The sequence below is a fragment of the Oryctolagus cuniculus genome, chromosome 3, assembly GCF_964237555.1.
Source record: "Oryctolagus cuniculus chromosome 3, mOryCun1.1, whole genome shotgun sequence".
NCBI classification, from domain to species: Eukaryota; Metazoa; Chordata; class Mammalia; order Lagomorpha; family Leporidae; genus Oryctolagus; species Oryctolagus cuniculus.
Genome location: NC_091434.1, coordinates 14,314,084 through 14,332,402, shown reverse-complemented (window position 1 = coordinate 14,332,402; position 18,319 = coordinate 14,314,084). Strand labels below are relative to the sequence as shown.

The following is an 18,319-nucleotide window of genomic DNA, read 5'->3' as shown; positions in this document are numbered from 1 at the left end:
GTTTTCTCATTAATGTCGATTTCCAACAATATAGTTATGAATGAGGGAGGAAGAGAACAGTCTTTCAAGTGAGTAATGGTATTAGAACAAAAAATTAAGGCAATGAAATAAGATTTTCATGAATGCCAATATAAAAGGCTAAAAACTCAGAACCAGCACTATGGCGTAGCGGGTAAAGCCACTGCCTATAGTGCTGGCATCCTATATGGGTGCCTGTTTGAGTTCCGGTTGCTTCACTTCTTATCCAGCTCTCTGCCATGGCCTGGGAAAGCTGTAGAAGATGGCCCAAATCCTTGGACCCCAGCAGCTGTGTGGAGACCCAGAAGAAGCTCCTGGCTCCTGGCTTTGGATCAGCACAGCTCCGGCTGTTGAGGCCATCTGGGAAGTGAATCAGCGGATGGAAGACCTCTCTGCCTCAGCCTCTGCCTCTGCTTCTCTGTAATTCTGCCTTTCAAAAAATAAATACATCTTTTTAAAAAATTAAAATACTCATAAAGGGTTTCCATGAGTGTCTCTGCTTAGTTGTAGAAATGATAACTGAGCTGGAGCCAGTGCTATAGCATAGAGGGTAAAGCCACTGCCTGCAGTGCCTGCATCCCATATGGGCGCCAGTTTGATTCTCGGCTGCTCCACTTCCAATCCAGCTCTCTGCTATGGCTTGGGATAGCAGTAGAAGAAGGCCCAAGTCTTTGGGCCCCTGCACCTGTTGTGGGAGACCTGGAAGATGTTCCTGGCTCCTGGCTTCAGATTGGTGCATCTCCAGCTGTTGCGGCCAGTTGGGGAGTGAATCAGCAGATGGAAGACTTCTCTCTTTGTCTCTCTCTGCCCCTGCCTCTCTGTAACTCTGCCTTTCAAATAAATAAATAATCTTAAAAAAAGAAATGATGACTGACATAGTCAATATTATGACCAAAGTTTCAACAAGAGTGCATGGATTTGAAGTGATTTAAGAACTCAGCTCAAAATGTGGAAGGAATGTCTATCAACAGAAGAATGAACCAACAAACTATTGTAGATCTACACAAAAGAGTGCCACTCAGGAAGGGGAAGGAGGAGATACAAGCAAAAACATACGTATCACTCAGAGCATTATGCTGAATAAAAAAAAACACAAAATATGAATACACATGTTACGATTCCAATGTTATGAGAATCAGAACAAAACCAAAAATCAGAGGGAGCAGAGGTGAATTATCTTAGCTATGGGAAGCCCTTCTTTTTGTACTAAATGGTCCAGTTTCCAGACAATAAAGCACACAGAAGAGCTGCAACAATGACAGCCACACATCAGAAAAAATGTCCCTGAACTGGAAAGCTAGGGGAGGAGTGAGTCAGTAATCCATTAAGAAAAAATAAATAAGATAACATTGTGAATGAAAATGGCTGTTTAGAAAATCACTGGTTTGTGACAGAATATCATCTTCTTGAAAAACATAAACGGTGGGCTTTGTGCTCTACCCATGATGACTATGGAAGGTAATGCACTTCCTAATTAGCTCGACTTGACCATTCCACAATGTATATATACTTCAATATATCATGTGCTACATAATAAAACATACAGTGTTACCTAACTGAAAAAAATCAATGAAAAAAAATCAATGAGAAGAGAAAAGAGTGATGGAATTGGAGTGGCAGAAGCCAAGTTTAGAAAGAATGGCCATGGATAGTGTCTCTCTTGGGTAATACAAGTTAAGAATGAAAAGCAATAGTTCTTGTGATGATGTGGGGAAATAACTGTGGCAGAGAGTACCAGAAGGATTACGATTCTGAAAAGGGACCAAGCTTGAAGTACCAAGAGAAGATAGCTGTAAAGGCTGGGACATAGTGAAGGAGACTGAGTGGTGGGAGGTGGGGTCAGTAAAGGCAGACAGTGAGGAGACTTTGCTGAGATTTGAGGGCTACTGAGGACTCTTACTTTCCCAATCTCGACCCCAGTGATCCCCAGGACATATCCTCCCTGCCTCTAAAGAGCCATCATCATTTCCATCTGCTGTCTGCAGGGTTATGATGCAAGGACTCATCTCTTTTTGAATATAATTAGAAGGTTAGTATGTTTGATTACTGAACTTAAAATTTTCCGCTCTAGAAGCATTGTGAGGTCCCTAAGAACCTTTGGGATTCTGCAATAAAGGGACCTTACCTATCTACGTGTGAACCCAACATTAGTTGGAAATGATAGACTTTCTCATTTCTCATATCTAAACCCAAATTTTTTCCAGAACCCATATAATGGGAGCAGGAAAGCTTAGGTGCCTCATCAATCATTAGAAGTGAGGTTTGGGTCTGGCACTATGGCGCAGCGGGTTAACACCCTGGCCTAAAGCACCGGCATCCCATATGGGCGCTGGTCTGGTCCTGACTACTACACTTCCAGTCCAGCTCTCTGCTGTGACCTGGGAAAGCAGTAGAAAATGGCCCAACTCCTTGGGCCCCTGCACCCGTGTGGGAGACCCAGAAGAAGCTCCTGGCTCCTGGCTTCGGATTGGCGCAGCTCTGGCCATTGTGGCCAACTGGGGAGTGAACCAGTGGATGGAAGACCTCTCTCTCTCTGCCTCTACTCTCTCTGTGTAACTCTGACTTTCAAATAAAAATAAATAAATCTTAAAAAAAAAAGAAGTGAGGTTTGGGTCAAGTTACCTTTTGGTGCTTGAGTTTCTTCAATAGAATGAGGGTAACAGTTCCTATTCCATAGGGTTTTGGATATTAAGTCAAACAATATATGAGTGGTATGCAGTCCATTCTGGCTCATGGTAAACACTCTAGAAATGTTCTTTTATTTAAAAATTTTCTTGGAGCCAGCGTTGTGGCATAGTAGGTGGAGCCACTGCCTGAGATGCTGGTGTCAAATATGGGCATGTCCCAGCTGTTACATTCTAATTTGGCTCCTTGCTAATGGTCTGGAAAAAGCAGTGCAGGATGGCCCAAGTGCTTGGCCCCTGCACCCAGGTGGGAGACCCAGATGGAGCTCCTGAATCCTGGCTTTGACCTGGCACAGCGTGGCTGGTTCAGCCATCTTGGGGCGGGGGTAAATCTGTGGATGGAAGAGCTCTCTGTCTCTCTTTCTCTTTAACTCTTTCAAATAAATGAATCAACCTTAAAAAAAAAAAAAGTCTGTTCTTATTTAGTCCAGCTAAGTTGATCAAACTTAATTTGGACTTCAGTCACAAAAAACACTTTTATAATTTTTTTCTTTATATCTTCATTCTATCAAATCATCTATAGTACATTTTTAAAAGATTTTTATTTATTTATTTGAAAATCAGAGTTACAAACAGAGAGAAGGAGAGCCAGAGAGCCAGAGAGAGAGAGAGAGAGAGAGAGAAAGACAGATCTTCCATCTGCTGGTTCAATCCCCAGTTGGCCACAATGGCCAGAGCTGAACTGATCCAGAGCCAGATGCAATGAACTTCTTCTGGGTCTCCCATGTGGGTGCAGGAGCCCAAGGACTTGAGCCATCTTTCACTGCTTTCCTAGGCCATAGCAGAGAGCTGGATTGGAAATGGAGCAGTTGGGACTTGAACTGGTGCCCATATGGGATGCCAGCACTACAGGCAGCAGCTTTACCCGCTACACCCCAGTACTACTGGCCTCCGTAGTACATTTTTAAAATATGTCATATATATCTGCATTTGCCCAATGAATGAATGAAGTCAGTGGCAATAAACATTTTTGTGCTGCTCTTATATTTTGGAACTCCAAGTTCAGTGCTGGTTTTTATTCCTCATCTGTAAACACTTCCAGTTTACATGCTAGGCTGAAATAATGATCTTTCTAGCATATTCCTATGAAAACTCATTTTTTAAAAAATTTTTTTTTGACAGGCAGAGTGGACAGTGAGAGAGAGAGACAGAGAGAAAGGTCTTCCTTTGCCGTTGGTTTACCCTCCAATGGCCGCCGCGGCCAGCGCACCACGCTGATCCGATGGCGGGAGCCAGGTACTTCTCCTGGTCTCCCATGGGGTGCAGGGCCCAAGCACTTGGGTCATCCTCCACTGCACTCCCTGGCCACAGCAGAGAGCTGGCCTGGAAGAGGGGCAACCGGGACAGAATCCGGCGCCCCGACCGGGACTAGAACCTGGTGTGCCGGCGCCGCAAGGCGGAGGATTAGCCTAGTGAGCTGCGGCGCCGGCCGAAAACACATTTTTTAAATGTGGAGCAATAACAATTTTAAATTTAAAAAGTAAATTTTACCTCCTTTTCTATTCTTCCATGATTGCAATTTTTAAGTTGCATCCTCAGCAGCCCATAAAAATAAATTATCAATTTAAGTTAGTAGCAGTCAGAAGAGAATTCTCCTAATCCAGGAGGTCTGATAATGATTTGTTTTTAATAGCCTTTGAAGGCCCAACTAAATTATTTGTTTCCACTACTGACCTGAGCATGGGCATTTTTGAGGGGGTAATGCTTAGCTTTGTCAAATCATTAACAAACAATACCACTGTTCAGTTTTACGGTCTTCATTGCTCTAAAGTATATGCTAGAAGATTCTATTCTAGCACTTCTGATTTTCATTTTGAATAGACAGTTTGTTAAGGTTTCTTACTTAGTGGTAGTTTTATTCTTCCCCTTCTTGGTGTCAACTTCCACTTCCTTTAGTTAAACAATGACCATCTCAACTGTATTTTGATTGGTTTATCATTGGTCTTTGCAAGCCCTATGAAAATTCCAATTTAAAAACGTTCACAATCTGTTGTTTTTTGAAATAACGGAAATTATCAGATTTGTATTTTTTTGTTTATTTATTTGAAAGACAGAGAGACAGAGACAGAGGAAGACAGACAGAGATCTTCCATCCACTGGTTCACTCCCCAAATGCCCACAACAGCTGAGCCTGGGCCAGGCTAAAGCCAAGAGCCTAGAATTCATCCTGGGTCCCACTCATGAGTTGCAGGGACCAGAGCACCTGAAATAGCACCTGCCTCCCAGGGTGCACACTAGGATGAAATTCAAATTGAAAGTGAAGCAAGGGCTTGTACCCAGGCACTCTCATATGGGATGCGGGCATCCCAAGCAACATCTTAAAAGCTGCTGTACCTAATGCCTGCCCATAATATGCTTGGCGATGCTCTCTCTGTGGGTCAACAGATGAAAAATACTGCCAATGTGAGATTTTATATTTACCTTTTCTTCTTTATGGCATCACAATTATAAGAAAAAATAAACAGTGTTTAAGGGGTATATAGCCACTGACGTGCTTAATAGACCCAGAGATGTTGGGAAGGTGTCTATTCAAAAGAGTAGCCAAGGATTACTGACTCACTTGATACTCAGTCTTCCAACTGCTTGGACACAGCTTCCAAGTTGTAACCACTTCTCAGAACTATTTTCAGAAAGAGGAAGTGTTGGTGTTAAAAAGTGCTTTGCTTTTCAACTGCACCTACAAAAAGTGTGTGACTAACACCCTGACTTTTTGAATGTAATAATTACTCATGAAGGCCAAGGGTAAGGTAGGAGCTTCCCAAGACGAAGTTATAAGTTAGCTATCAGAAGTGACCTAGTGTCAAAGAATGTTCACAGACTTGGTAGAATGAAATGTACAATGCTTTGAAAACAAATTTGCTGTTTTGGAGGAGCACATTTTGCTTTTCATAGTAATGCAACTCTGAAAGAAATGGTCTCTTTTTTTCCTTTCTTGTATTAGTTCTGCAGTCATACTCTCCATGAAGCAGATCAAGAGATCTTTAAAAGAGGTATATTAGATCCCATCACACTCCTATTTGTAATTTCACCAAAGCTGCTATTGCAATGAGAGTAAAATCCAAGCTCCCTTCCAAGTTCACAAGGTCCCTTGCCTAAACTCCATGGTTTCAACTTGTCCCCCTCCAGTCTTTAGCTCCAGGCCCCTTGACAATCATTTTCCTCCAGCGACCGTGCTGGTTCTTCCTTGGGGTCTTTGCTCTGGCTGTTTCACGTGGGCACCATTTTCCTAAGATCACAGTCCTGGTAGCAGCTGTTCGTTCATACGACAGCTCAAATGTTACCTTCTCAGACTGTTCCATAATCTCTCCTACAAATTTTGCATTCAGGAATTAAGAGTACCATTTTCAAGTCTGGAAAATAGGTTTCTAAGGCACAAGACGTTTTGCGAGCAGTTTCCAATTCTGTACCTTGTGTATACTAAAAAATTAGATCCAGTGGGTATCATTTTAATGTTTCACTTGATGAAAGTGTTAGGAAAAAGTAAACTTTTTATTAAATGTTTTTATGGATTGCTTGCATCATCTTAGCATGACAAACCAATTAGTTGGGAGGTATCAGTTCAATGCAGTTCTTTGAATTGGGGTAACTCAATCCCCGTCAGGATTGCTGTATTTTAAAACTTGTCATACATTCATTTTTTTCCGTCAGTGCACAACTCCTGCCAGACTTTCTCCTAGGCCTGCAGGAAATTCTGTAGAGAGATTCTCTTGCCTTTGGGGAATTTTTATTTTAGTAGGGGAAACAGACACTAAAAAAATTTCTACCAGCAATCAGGTAGCCAGGTGAGCTTTCCTGTGGAGGTGACATCTGAGCAGGAGCAGAACAAAGTGACATTTGCCTAAAAGCTTTATACCCACCAAAATCAGGGGAAAAGCCAGGTGTCTATTTTCCTTTTTGCTATCTTTGTATTTATATCATTTATTTGCAAGTTGCTTATTTTCATGGCTTTTGATATACTAGCATGAAAATACATGGAAAAAGTAGCAAACATGAAGCAGAATATTGCCAGAAAAAGTCTTGGGCCGTATTTTTTTTAAAATTTAATCCTCCTGTACCTGTTATTGAAAAGACAGCTCATGAAAGTACAATGATAAATGACCCCAAACTCTGTGAATATACAATTTATCCATTGTCGAAAACAATATTGTATCTAAACTCATTTATAAATTTTGTAAAATGTACCTTGACACTTGATTAATGCACATATATTCATAAACAGTGGCAGAACTTGAACAAAGAACTTGGTCCACATATGAAAAAATCCAGAGTACTTATAACAAGTTCTTACCGGGGTAACTGTCGAATGTCTCCAGAATATTGTTCATATTTGTAGTTTACTACATACCACTGGGAACTATAAAATTTACAAGCCTGAAAGGAAGAAAAAGACAATTACGTAAATTATCATGAAAGAAATCAGTGCTAAGCTCTCACAGTCCCCCGGGTGTGTTAAGACGGCTACATAACTGATTTTAAGATAGGTAAGGGGTTTGCTCTTTGTAATCATTTTATATTTCCCAATGAAATGGAAATCTAACCTTTTCCAGACTCATTGAGGAGGAACTGTTTAACCTATTCATTTTATTCCACTCCATCAAGGAAAACCTAATCCAATCAGCCACAGCATCACCTAATAATCCAGGCAGCTAAGACGTGCTGCTGCCTCCAGTACCTTCCCATCGTTGCTTTCCATGGCAAACCTTTTCATGACCTGACAGTTCTCAGGAGTGAAAATGTTAGTATTTTCATGTAATCCTCCTGCCATAATTTTAGTCTATTTCTTCTTGTTCTTGCCTCAGTAATCAACACTCTTCTTGTTTCTATATTGCTGCCCTTGTCAACTTGAAGCTAGTTTTGCAGTTTTATCTTAGGCCTTCTAAGGCACAGACTTTCCTGTGATTTTTCAGATTTTATAAACAGATATGAGTAAAAAAGAATCAAAAACAGGCTTGAAAGCAAAGTTAATAGCAAAAAGAGCTACTGCAGAATTATATATGCTGACTGATTGTTTTGCATTTTTTGATGGCAAACATTTTCCAAATACCAACCAGGCACATGGCACTGTACTGACCATGGGTTAACAAGGCAGATTGCACTTGTTGACTTTTAAGATGTCTTTGGTTTTAAAATTATGTGATTCGGGGGATTAACCAGCTATCAGTTATGATTATAAGAAGATCTTGTCCTCTAGTGTTGGTGGGAAAAATGGAGAGATAAGCTTGGTGCACTGTGAGAATGAAGAACTGTGAAGGAGATGGGAAGGTGCAGAGCCACTGCCTCTGCAGAGGTGAGGGGGTGACAGGGACAGGAAGGGGCTGGGGCCTCACAGACAGGTGCAAGGAGCAGGGACCGTGGTTAGGCGCGCTTTGCTGCTGCGGATTTCTCTCTCCAGTTCTTTTGGCACCCTTGCTTTATTTTTTCAGGCAAGGGTTCACGCACAAACTGAAACTAAGGCTGGGAGTACAGGACCAAAGAAGAGTTTAAAAACAAACCAGCGGTCAGCGCTGTGGCTCACTAGGCTAATCCTCCACCTTGCGGCGCCAGCACACCGGGTTCGGGTTCTAGTCCTGGACGGGGCACCAGATTCTGTCCCAGTTGCCCCTCTTCCAGGCCCGCTCTTTGCTGTGGCCAGGGAGTGCAGTGGAGGATGGCCCAAGTCCTTGGGCCCTGCACCCCTTGGGAGACCAGGAGAAGCACCTGGCTCCTGCCTTCGGATCAGCGCGGTTCGCTGGCCACAGCGCGCCAGCCGCAGTGGCCATTGGAGGGTGAACCAACGGCAAAGGAAGACCTTTCTCTCTCTCTCTCTCTCTCTCTCTCTCTCACTGTCCACTCTGCCTGTCAAAAAAAAATTAAAAACCAAAAACAAAACAAAACAAACCAGCAATGAGACAGATTGGGGTAAAGAATAGTACCAGGGAATTTAGGGACTGTGTGATGACCAGAATGGATGGAGAATGTTAACAAAATGGTGTAATTAGCTGAAGCTAAATGTATTAACTTGCCAGATCCTGAGCCGATTCTGTAAAGCACATGTTTCTGGAAATAGGATGAAAACTAAGCTTTCATATGCTCCTGGGATAACATGTTTCATTTTCAATTTTAGATCAAGATGCCAGGGATTCTGACAAGGACACACTGGTGCAGGCATCCTGTGCCATGAAGCTAGCACCTTAATGATCTGACTCATTTCTTCTTTCCTTTCCTTCCTTTCCACCTCACTGTCATTCTCAAAGGAAACAAAATATCTATGAAGCAGAAAAACAGTGGGGCCAGCAATGTGGCACAATGGGTAAAGTACGGCACCTGCAGTGCCAGCATCCCCGATGGGCTCTGGTTCAAGTCCTGGCTGCTCCACTTCTAACTGGCTTCTCCCTTCAAGTCCTGGCTGCTCCCTGCTAACATGCCCAGGAGAGCAGTAGAAGGTGGCCCAGGTGCTTGGGCCCCTTCACCCACATGGGAGACCCGGAGGAAGCTCCTGACCCTGGCTATGGATCAGCCCAGCTCCAGCCACTGCAGTCATTTGAGGAATGAACCAGCAGATTGAAGACCTCTCTCTCTGCCTCTGCTTCTCTGTAACTCTGCTTTTCAAATAACTAAATAAATCTTTAAAAATATATAAATAAAGGAAAAACAAAGGGCATAAAACCCATCCCCTTTTTGCATTCCTTTTCAAACTTTTTTCTGGTAACTAGTTTTATCTAGTTCTCCTCTAAGTTTCAGTTTGAATATGATTTTTTTCCCACTTAATAGCATAGGCTTTCTGAATTTTATGGTCCTTCTAAATAAGTGGAATAAAATATCCTTCTCTGGTACACTAACTTGATCTCCTCCTTTCAGAGATCACTCATCTAGTATTTTAATCAGCAAGCACAGAAAGCCGACACTGCATCCCTGGAGTTCTATGTGATGGAAAGACAGCAGGGAACAAGAGACAAAAATCGATGCCTTCTTGAATTTACCTCCTCTGAAAAACCGGTCAATAAACACAAAAATAAGTAAATTGTGTCATACATTACAAAATAGCATCATGGAAAAATAACACAGATAGGGTGGAGAGAGTTGGGGCAAGGGAGCTAAGTCGAACAGAATGGTGAAGTGGCTCTTACAGAAATGGTGATATTTGGCCGACGACTTACAGGACAGGATTAAGTGGACTGTTTTTAATGGCTACTGGAAATTTGGTGCTGTTGCAGGAGAAAAGCTAAGCCACAGGGTATATCCTTATTCATGCGGTTCTTCTCTTCACTACCCATCTGGTGAATTAAGACAGAATGCCCAACTATGTTAAAGATTCTTTGCTAAAAAAGACTGAGGGGCCGGCGCCGTGGCTCACTTGGTTAATCCTCCGCCTGCAGTGCCAGCATCCCATATGGGCGCCAGGTTCTAGTCGTGGTTGCTCCTCTTCCAGTCCAGCTCTCTGCTGTGGCCTGAGAAGGCAGTGGAGGATGGCCCAAGTGCTTGGGCCCCTGCACCTGCATGGGAGACCAGGAAGAAGCACCTGGCTCCTGGCTTCGGATCGGTGTAACTCTGGCCGTAGTGGCCATTTAGGGAGTGATCCAACAGAAGGAAGACCTTTCTCTCTGTCTCCCTCTCTCACTGTCTAACTCTGTCAAATAAATAACAACAACAAAAAAGACTGAGAAACCAGTGTATATTCTGGATAAATAAAGTGTACATGAAGAATAGAGGCCAGAATACACACCTCCAAAGCTTGATTCTGTCTTGGGATTAGCACTGACTCCTGATGTGATCTGGATCAAATGTTATTTATTAAGATCTCAGATTTTGCTACTGAGCATTTAGAACGTTGGACTGGATTAGAGATTTCTGTCAAATAATTTTTATCTCTGCACTTTCTGTCCAGAGATTCCAATGGCTTTCTGGTACATGGATTCATTCACTGTCCTTTGTTTTTCTTTTTTTATTTAATAAATGTAAATTTACAAAGTGCATCTTTTGCATTGTTGTGGCTTTTCCTCTCCACCTCCTTCCCACCCGCAGCCATCCCATCTCCCACTCCCTCTCCCATCCCATTCTTCATCACGTTTCATTTTCAATTATCTTTATATACAGAAGATCAACTTAGTATATACTAAGCAAAAATTTCAACAGACTGCACCCACACAACCGCACAAGATATAGAGTACTGTTCGACTAGTCATTCACTGTCCTTTGTGATATGTGATGTCCCTTTGTCTACCGTGATAGACATGCATACAGAAGCATGCCATACACAGTATTTCCAATATTCCATAGACTCCACCAAATCTGAGAAACATTAATCTTAAATTTTACTGACCAACAATGAACCAGACACTATTTTATATTTATAAAGAGCTACTTCTTTTGTTTTAAATTCACAATTTTTTGTCAGACATTGACTATTAGACCTTCTGATAGGCTCTTAACAACCCCTCTATAAGATTTTATCATTGACATTTTATATATCAGAGAGGCAAGGAGAAGTTCAGATTTTTTACCAAGTCCTGCACTTGGTAACAGCAGGATTTCAAACTGGATTTGTATGACTCTAAAAGTCCAATCAGTTAATTTTTTAATTGTTTGATGATTACAGGCTTTTAAAATAAAAACACATCTGATCCCTCATTCTGGATGTTTTGTGTGCTGTTTCTGTTTGTATCTTAAAGACAAAAAAAGACCCAACTTTGAACTTGGAGTCTATTATTTATTAGCTGTGGAATTTCAGTTAAATAACTTAATATCTCTAATATCTTTCTCTGCCTATATAATATCAACTTTGTTAGTATCAAACAAAGTAACTCCTATAAGGCACTTAGTACAGAGTAAGCACTCAATAATATTTGCTTTAAAAACACTCGTTTTCCCCAGCAGGTTTAAGTCGATAATTCATATTCACAACAACTGATAATAACAACTTGTTTTTCTTGTGTTAAAAAAGTAGATTTTTGGGAAGATAAGTAGGTCTTCTGATTCTTAGAGACTTCTGTCTTCATCAACTCCCTGTGCTTGTGTAGATGAGAATCACGATTCAAAGATGATTCTTAAGAATTTAAAACTCCTCCTGAATATGTGATTTCTCTGATTATGAAAAAGCCAGCGCATTTTGCAAACACATAACCAGTTCTCCTACATAGTTATGGCATTTTGGAAATGTTACGCATAGAAAATTATTCTCTATTCTTTGTTCCAGCCCACACAGTCACTCTAAGAGGATCATTAAGAACTATTATAATTTTGACTACAGCTTCTCTTTGTCCAAAAACTAAGCTGAAATGATCTGTTGCAAATTCAAAGTCACAGGCTACAACTCTGCTTGCAACAATAAGGCAATAGCTCCAATTTTCCCTTACTGACTTCCTAGCCTACAGCACCTGTTTCACAATATGGACTCCTCAGCCCCCTTTCACATGGAGGCTGCCAGTCTGCTCCAAAGGTGAAGGCTGAATACTGAGCAACCAGCTTGCTGAGCTGGCTAATTTTTCCAAACAGTGATGACCTGATTCACATCTTATCCATTTCTTATGTTTGCCTGTTCAGCCTTTATGCCTGCTACCTCTACTCTATGTGATCAGACACAAAAATGTTGAAAGTCAACATGGTTTAAGGCTTTTGTGCCTTTTGGATAGTGTTTCCTAAACAGTAAAGCATCCATGAAATCTCTGGGGTTGGTAATTAAAATTTAGGTCCCTGGGCTCCACCTGAAATCCAATGAACCAGATTACCCAAAGGACGGCCCAGGGGTCTTCATTGTTAAGAAATGACAGGTGACTGAAGGTGGAGGAGAAATGCTGTTAGTTTGTCAGGTAAAATCCATCCCTGCGTGATTACTGATGCCATAAACAAGAGTGTCAATGTGTTAAGTCAACAACAGGAGTCACTGTGCACTTACTCCTCATGTAGGATCTCTGTCCTTAATGTGCTGTACATTGTGATTTAATGCTATAACTAGTATTTTTCACTTTGTGTTTCTGTGTGGGAGCAAACTGTTGAAATCTTTACTTAATATATGCTAAACTGATCTTCTGTATATAAAGAGAATTGAAAATGAATCTTGATGTGAATGGAAGGGGAGAGGGAGTGGGAAAGGGGAGGGATGCGGGTGGGAGGGAAGTTATGGGGGGGGGAGTTATTGTAATCCATAAGCTGTACTTTGGAAATTTATATTCATCAAATAAAAGTTAAAAAATATCCATCCCTGCATGAATGATAATGTGGTCCAGTCTCTTTCATGCCTTTTGACTATGAACTGAGAACTTTCAAGTCTTAGCTTCACTCAGTACCCTAGTAACTGGGATTACCTCCCAGTTTCCACTCACAGTGACAAAGCCTTTTGAAAGCACATATAACTCCAGCATGAGGTTTCACTGATAGTAGGCATTCACCATACATTTGTTGGAAGAATGGCCTTCTGCATCCTATCCTTCTTGCTTTAGTAATAACTAGACATGATACTCGACAGTTCTAAAAATCTAAAAGCTTTAGAAACAGTGGGCAAATATGAAGGACACCCTAAAGTATCATTAACAAAATATTTCACTTTTCTCTTTTCCCTCCTATTTAAGGAATCATTAGAATCAATTCAAAGCATGCTACACATCTCATATAGCAATATGGGGTTGGGTTTGAAAATACAATTTGCTGTTTATTAGATTCTGGCTACACGGTAATAAACATAAAACAGATGGCTTTTTAGGTGCAAAATTATTTTTATTTCTGACTACAGAGGTTTATTTAATTATATAACTGGTTTCTTGCCAGGAAGATTAATGCAACCACAAGAGGTGCTCATTTTGGCCCTCACTCACCATTGGGATTAATTTTGTATTTGTCAAGCAATGGTGGTAATTTTTAATACTCATGCCATTCTTTATGAAACTAGAAGTAATTATGGTTATTATATAAATGTTAAAAATGAAACATCACAAAATTAAGTGAATTTATATAGATTATGCATTGATAATTGGTTGTCCACACAGAGATATTTCAGAGGGAAAGGAGATATTATTTAGCTCAGTCACCTGTGATAATATGGGGATATTTCTGCAAATCAGGACATGTGATCATTCAGTACATCAACAATACAGACAAAAATAAAATGCACTCAAAACTTCTTTTTTCTTCAAATGGGTCACATTAAGTGCTCCTTTAAAATGCAATAATTAATTCCTGCAGTATAAAATAAGTTTGACAGTTAATGATTTTTAAAAACCTATTGTACAAACATTGGTTAGGGATAGTAAAAAAAGAGATAAAGAAAGGTTGATTCATTGGTATTGTTATAATTAATAGAAAAAAATTACGGTGTTCTATTGCATAATCGTATGACTATTATTCATGATAAAGTATTTTTATGAAAGAATCTTGAGTGTTTTGGCCATAAAGAAATAATAAATGTTTGAGGTAACTGAAATGTTTACTCAATTTGAAAATTATACTATGTGGCCCAGAATCTTGGCATAGTGGATAAAGCCACCACCTACAGTGCTGGCATCCCATATGGGCACCAGTTTGAGTCCCAGCTGTTTCACCCCTAATCCAGCTCTCTGCTGATGGCCTGAGAAAGCAGTGGAGGATGGCCCAAGTGCTTGAGCCCCTATACCCACATAAGAGACCCGGAGGAATCTCCTGGCTCCTGGCTTTGGATCCATCCAGCTCCGGCTGTTGGACCATTTGGGGAGTGAACCAGTGCATAGAAGATCTCTCTTTCTCTCTCTCTCTCTCTCTCTCTCTGTAACCCTTCCCTTTACAATAAATAAATAAAACTTTTTTTTTAAAAAAAAGAAAATTATGCCACATATACATATATCAAAACATCACAGGTTGTTCCATAATAATTCACATTTTTACGTATCAGTTAAAATTTTTTAAAAATAATATTTTTTACTTGATCAAAGAAAAATCTTATACTGGCCTCTTGAGGAAGAAGTAGAAATAATAAGTTTGGAAAATATATGGTATAAATATAGACAAGATTTAGTTTCAGATATCATCAATCTTGTTTAATAGATTTTGATTTTTATTATGGTTTCTTAAAATATTACTTGAGATTAAATAGTGTTATTATGTGTATAAGTGTGCATGTATAATGAAAACATAATGTCATATTAACTACCAGTTATAAATTAAAATAATTTTTAAATTATATTATTACTTGGAACTATAGGGTACCCTAAAGTGTAGTTTATTATCTTTGTTGACAATAAATTGAAAATTGACCAAAATATGTGGCTTCTCTTTTCATAATGTGTTCTATAGGGCTGGGTATCTGGCCTGGTGGTTAAGATACCCATGTCCCATTACACAGAACCTGAGTGCAATTCCTGCTAGGGTGAGACCTTGGGAGGCAGTGGTGATGGTCCAATTAATTGGGTTCCTGGTTTGTGTACCTTGATCTTGGCTTCATCCCTGACTCAGCCTTGGCCATCATAGGGAACTGTTCCATGTATCACTGGGTGAGAGCTCCCTGCCTGGGTGCCTGTCTGTCTGCCTGCTTTTCAAGTAAATTTTAGAAAATTTAAGATGTGTTCTGTTAAGGCAGTTAAACAGCTGTGAAAGCAGAATTTTATAAATCACTTGATCAGGGAACATAGACTGGGTTTAATTTCCAGGTAGATCTCACAGGTAATTTTTGAGGACGTGAGTAACAGGCAGTAATAAAACACTTTGGTAATATTATGATCATTCTTCCCATGTAAGACATAAAACCCAGGTTATAACTCAACACAATTGAAAATTTAGGTTCGAGTGTTCAAAATGGTTTCTGTTTTATTATCTTAGGCTTCAAGGTCTCTGATTCTACATCTGTGTTTTCACTCACTGCCAAATGTGTTAGAATTACTCTTATTGTGGAGAAAGGGAATCCAATTTAATATTGGGATAGGTTTTCACATTTGGAAACAAGATGGCTATTCTAGGGATTTCTGAGAATAAAAGATAAATTTCCTCAGGATTGTTAATGTGAAAAACACATCCACTTTGTTTTCCACAATTTTTTCCTGATATATTTACACTAACGCCACCAAACTACAAATGCATTGGAATTTACCTTAATCAACTTTTATGTGTTTTTTACCTTTAATGTTGAGATATATTTAGCATAAAAGAAATTGAAGGCATCAATTCTGTTTTGGCATTGATAGAAATACTTTACTATCATCACATAGAAATAAGAGCAGGCCAAATGCAAAACAACAACATATCTTGATTTCTTTTGAAGTCAAAAAAAGAAACAAGTCTTATTTATAAATTTATCTTTCAAAAAGTGCAAAATAAAAAGTCCATTAACTTCCCAAGACCTTCATTAGTGAAGGTCTTTTTTGATGCACATTTTATTATCTAAAATTTTTTTAAACATTTATTTGCGAGGGGAAGAGAAGAGAGAGAGGGAGAAAGAGAGAGAGAGAGAGAGAGAGAAAGAGACACCTTGTTTTCTGGTTCATTTCCCAAATGCCCGCAATGGCTGAGCGGGTGGGCCTGAAGCTTTGAGCTGGGAATGCAGTCCAGGTCTCCAACATGGATGGAAGGAATTCAGTACTTGAGCCGTCACAGCTGCCTCCCAGGTTTGCCTTGGCATGAGCTGTATTCAGAAGCTGGAGTTGAAGATTGAATCCAGGTACTCCAATGTGGAATGCGGATGTCCTACCCACTAGGTTAAATGCTTACTTGCAACAATTATTTTTATTAAGAAATGATAATATCCTTATTTTCAAATCTGGAGAAATTTTTGTAGCTGTATTTTTCCACATATTCTCCAGAAATTTAGATTTAGGCACAGATGTCCTAACATAGAAGTTAGACCAAGACCAACAAACTTCACAATTATACTGCTATGGTTTAAAGTTAATGAGGGCAGTAGAATCATTCATTTGCTATCCAACATTTTGGAATCAGGAAATAGTATTCATTTTTACTTAACTTATTTATACAGCAACCCACCTCCACCAAATCATCTGTTGAGAGCCACTTTTATTTATGGGTCAGTTTGAGGTCACATTATTCTACATATGAGATTCAATAAATTTTTAAAATACACTAATTGTTCCACATATAAGATTCAAAAGTTTCTTCAAATGCACCAAAAAAAAAAAAGGTATTTTGGTTATACAATGGCTTCTTAATCAATACGCATAATTACAGTCCAAAATTAGGCACAAAGCTACTTTTAACTTTGCTGTGCATACGGCTTTCTTCTTGAAGAGTCCCAACATTTTTGCCAGGTTTACTCTTTTTTTTTAAAGATTTATTTTTTACTTATTTGAAAGAGTTAGAAAGAGAGGTAGAGACAGAGAGTGGTCTTCCATCCACTGGTTCACTCCCCAGTATTTTCACCATAAAAGTAAGAAAAGAGGGCCAGCGCCACGGCTCACTTGGCTAATCCTCCGCCTGCGGTGCCGGCACACCCGGTTCTAGTCCTGGTTGGGGGTCCAGATTCTGTCTCAGTTGCTCCTCTTCCAGTCCAGCTCTCTGCTGTGGCCCAGGAAGGCAGTGGAGGATAGCCCAAGTGCTTGGGCCTTGCACCCGCGTGGGAGACCAGGAGCAAGTACCTGGCTCCTGGTTTTGGATAAGCGCAGCGTGCCGGCTGTAACAGCCATTTGGGGGGTGAACCAACAGAAGGAAGATCTTTCTCTCTGTCTCTCTCTCTCACTGTCTAACTCTGCCTGTCAAAAAAAAAAAAAAAGTAAGAAAAGATATTCCCCACGTTTTCTTGAAACAAGATAAGCTTCATTCTGATTAGATACATATCTTTCAAATTATAAAAATGTTCAGCATTAAATATATTTAATTATGACCAACTTTTAAAAATTTTTAAATTTAAAATCTCTTCACTCTGTCTAGAATTCCAGTTGTTTAATAATATCACTTTTATTTTACTTCCATGAACTCATGAGATGTAGCTTCTACCTTGAATATTCATAACTTTCTTTGACTTAGTTGGATACTAAGAAGAGAAAGGTTTTACTTTCAATATTGCATCATTTAATAACAACGTGTTTCATGATTATAAAGTTTTGCTTTTCACACATTAGGCGGTATTTGGTACATAATTTAAAAATCAATAAAGTGCTTACTAAGCTACTTTTTTTTTTTTTTTTTTTTTGATAGGCAGAGTGGACAGTGAGAGAGAGAGACAGAGAGAGAAAGGTCTTCCTTTGCCGTTGGTTCACCCTCCAATGGCCGCCGCTGCAGCCGGCGCACCGCGCTGATCCGATGGCAGGAGCCAGGATCCAGGTGCTTTTCCTGGTCTCCCATGGGGTGCAGGGCCCAAGCACCTGGGCCATCCTCCACTGCACTCCCTGGCCATAGCAGAGAGCTGGCCTGGAAGAGGGGCAACCGGGACAGAATCCGGCGCCCCGACCGGGACTAGAACCCGGTGTGCCGGCGCCGCAAGGTGGAGGATTAGCCTAGTGAGCCACGGCGCCGGCTTTACTAAGCTACTTTTAACTTTGCTGTGCATACGGCTTTCTTCTTGAAGAGTCCCAACATTTTTGCCAGGTTTACTCTTTTTTTTTAAAGATTTATTTTTTACTTATTTGAAAGAGTTAGAAAGAGAGGTAGAGACAGAGAGTGGTCTTCCATCCACTGGTTCACTCCCCAGATGGCCGCAGTGGCCAACAATGCAGTGATCCGAAGCCAGG

General features: G+C 40.2%; 1 protein-coding gene across 9 annotated transcripts in view; it reads right to left on the bottom strand.

The window, feature by feature from the left end:
* DOCK10 (dedicator of cytokinesis 10) overlaps nucleotides 1-18,319 on the bottom strand; it is a 297,295-nt gene that overhangs the window by 120,286 nt on the left and 158,690 nt on the right. For all 9 annotated transcript variants that reach the window (XM_051849117.2, XM_051849118.2, XM_008259243.4 and 6 more), the window contains exon 4: nucleotides 6,991-7,073. In XM_051849117.2, coding sequence (XP_051705077.2) covers nucleotides 6,991-7,073 — 83 coding nt within the window. The remainder of the gene's footprint in view (nucleotides 1-6,990; nucleotides 7,074-18,319) is intronic.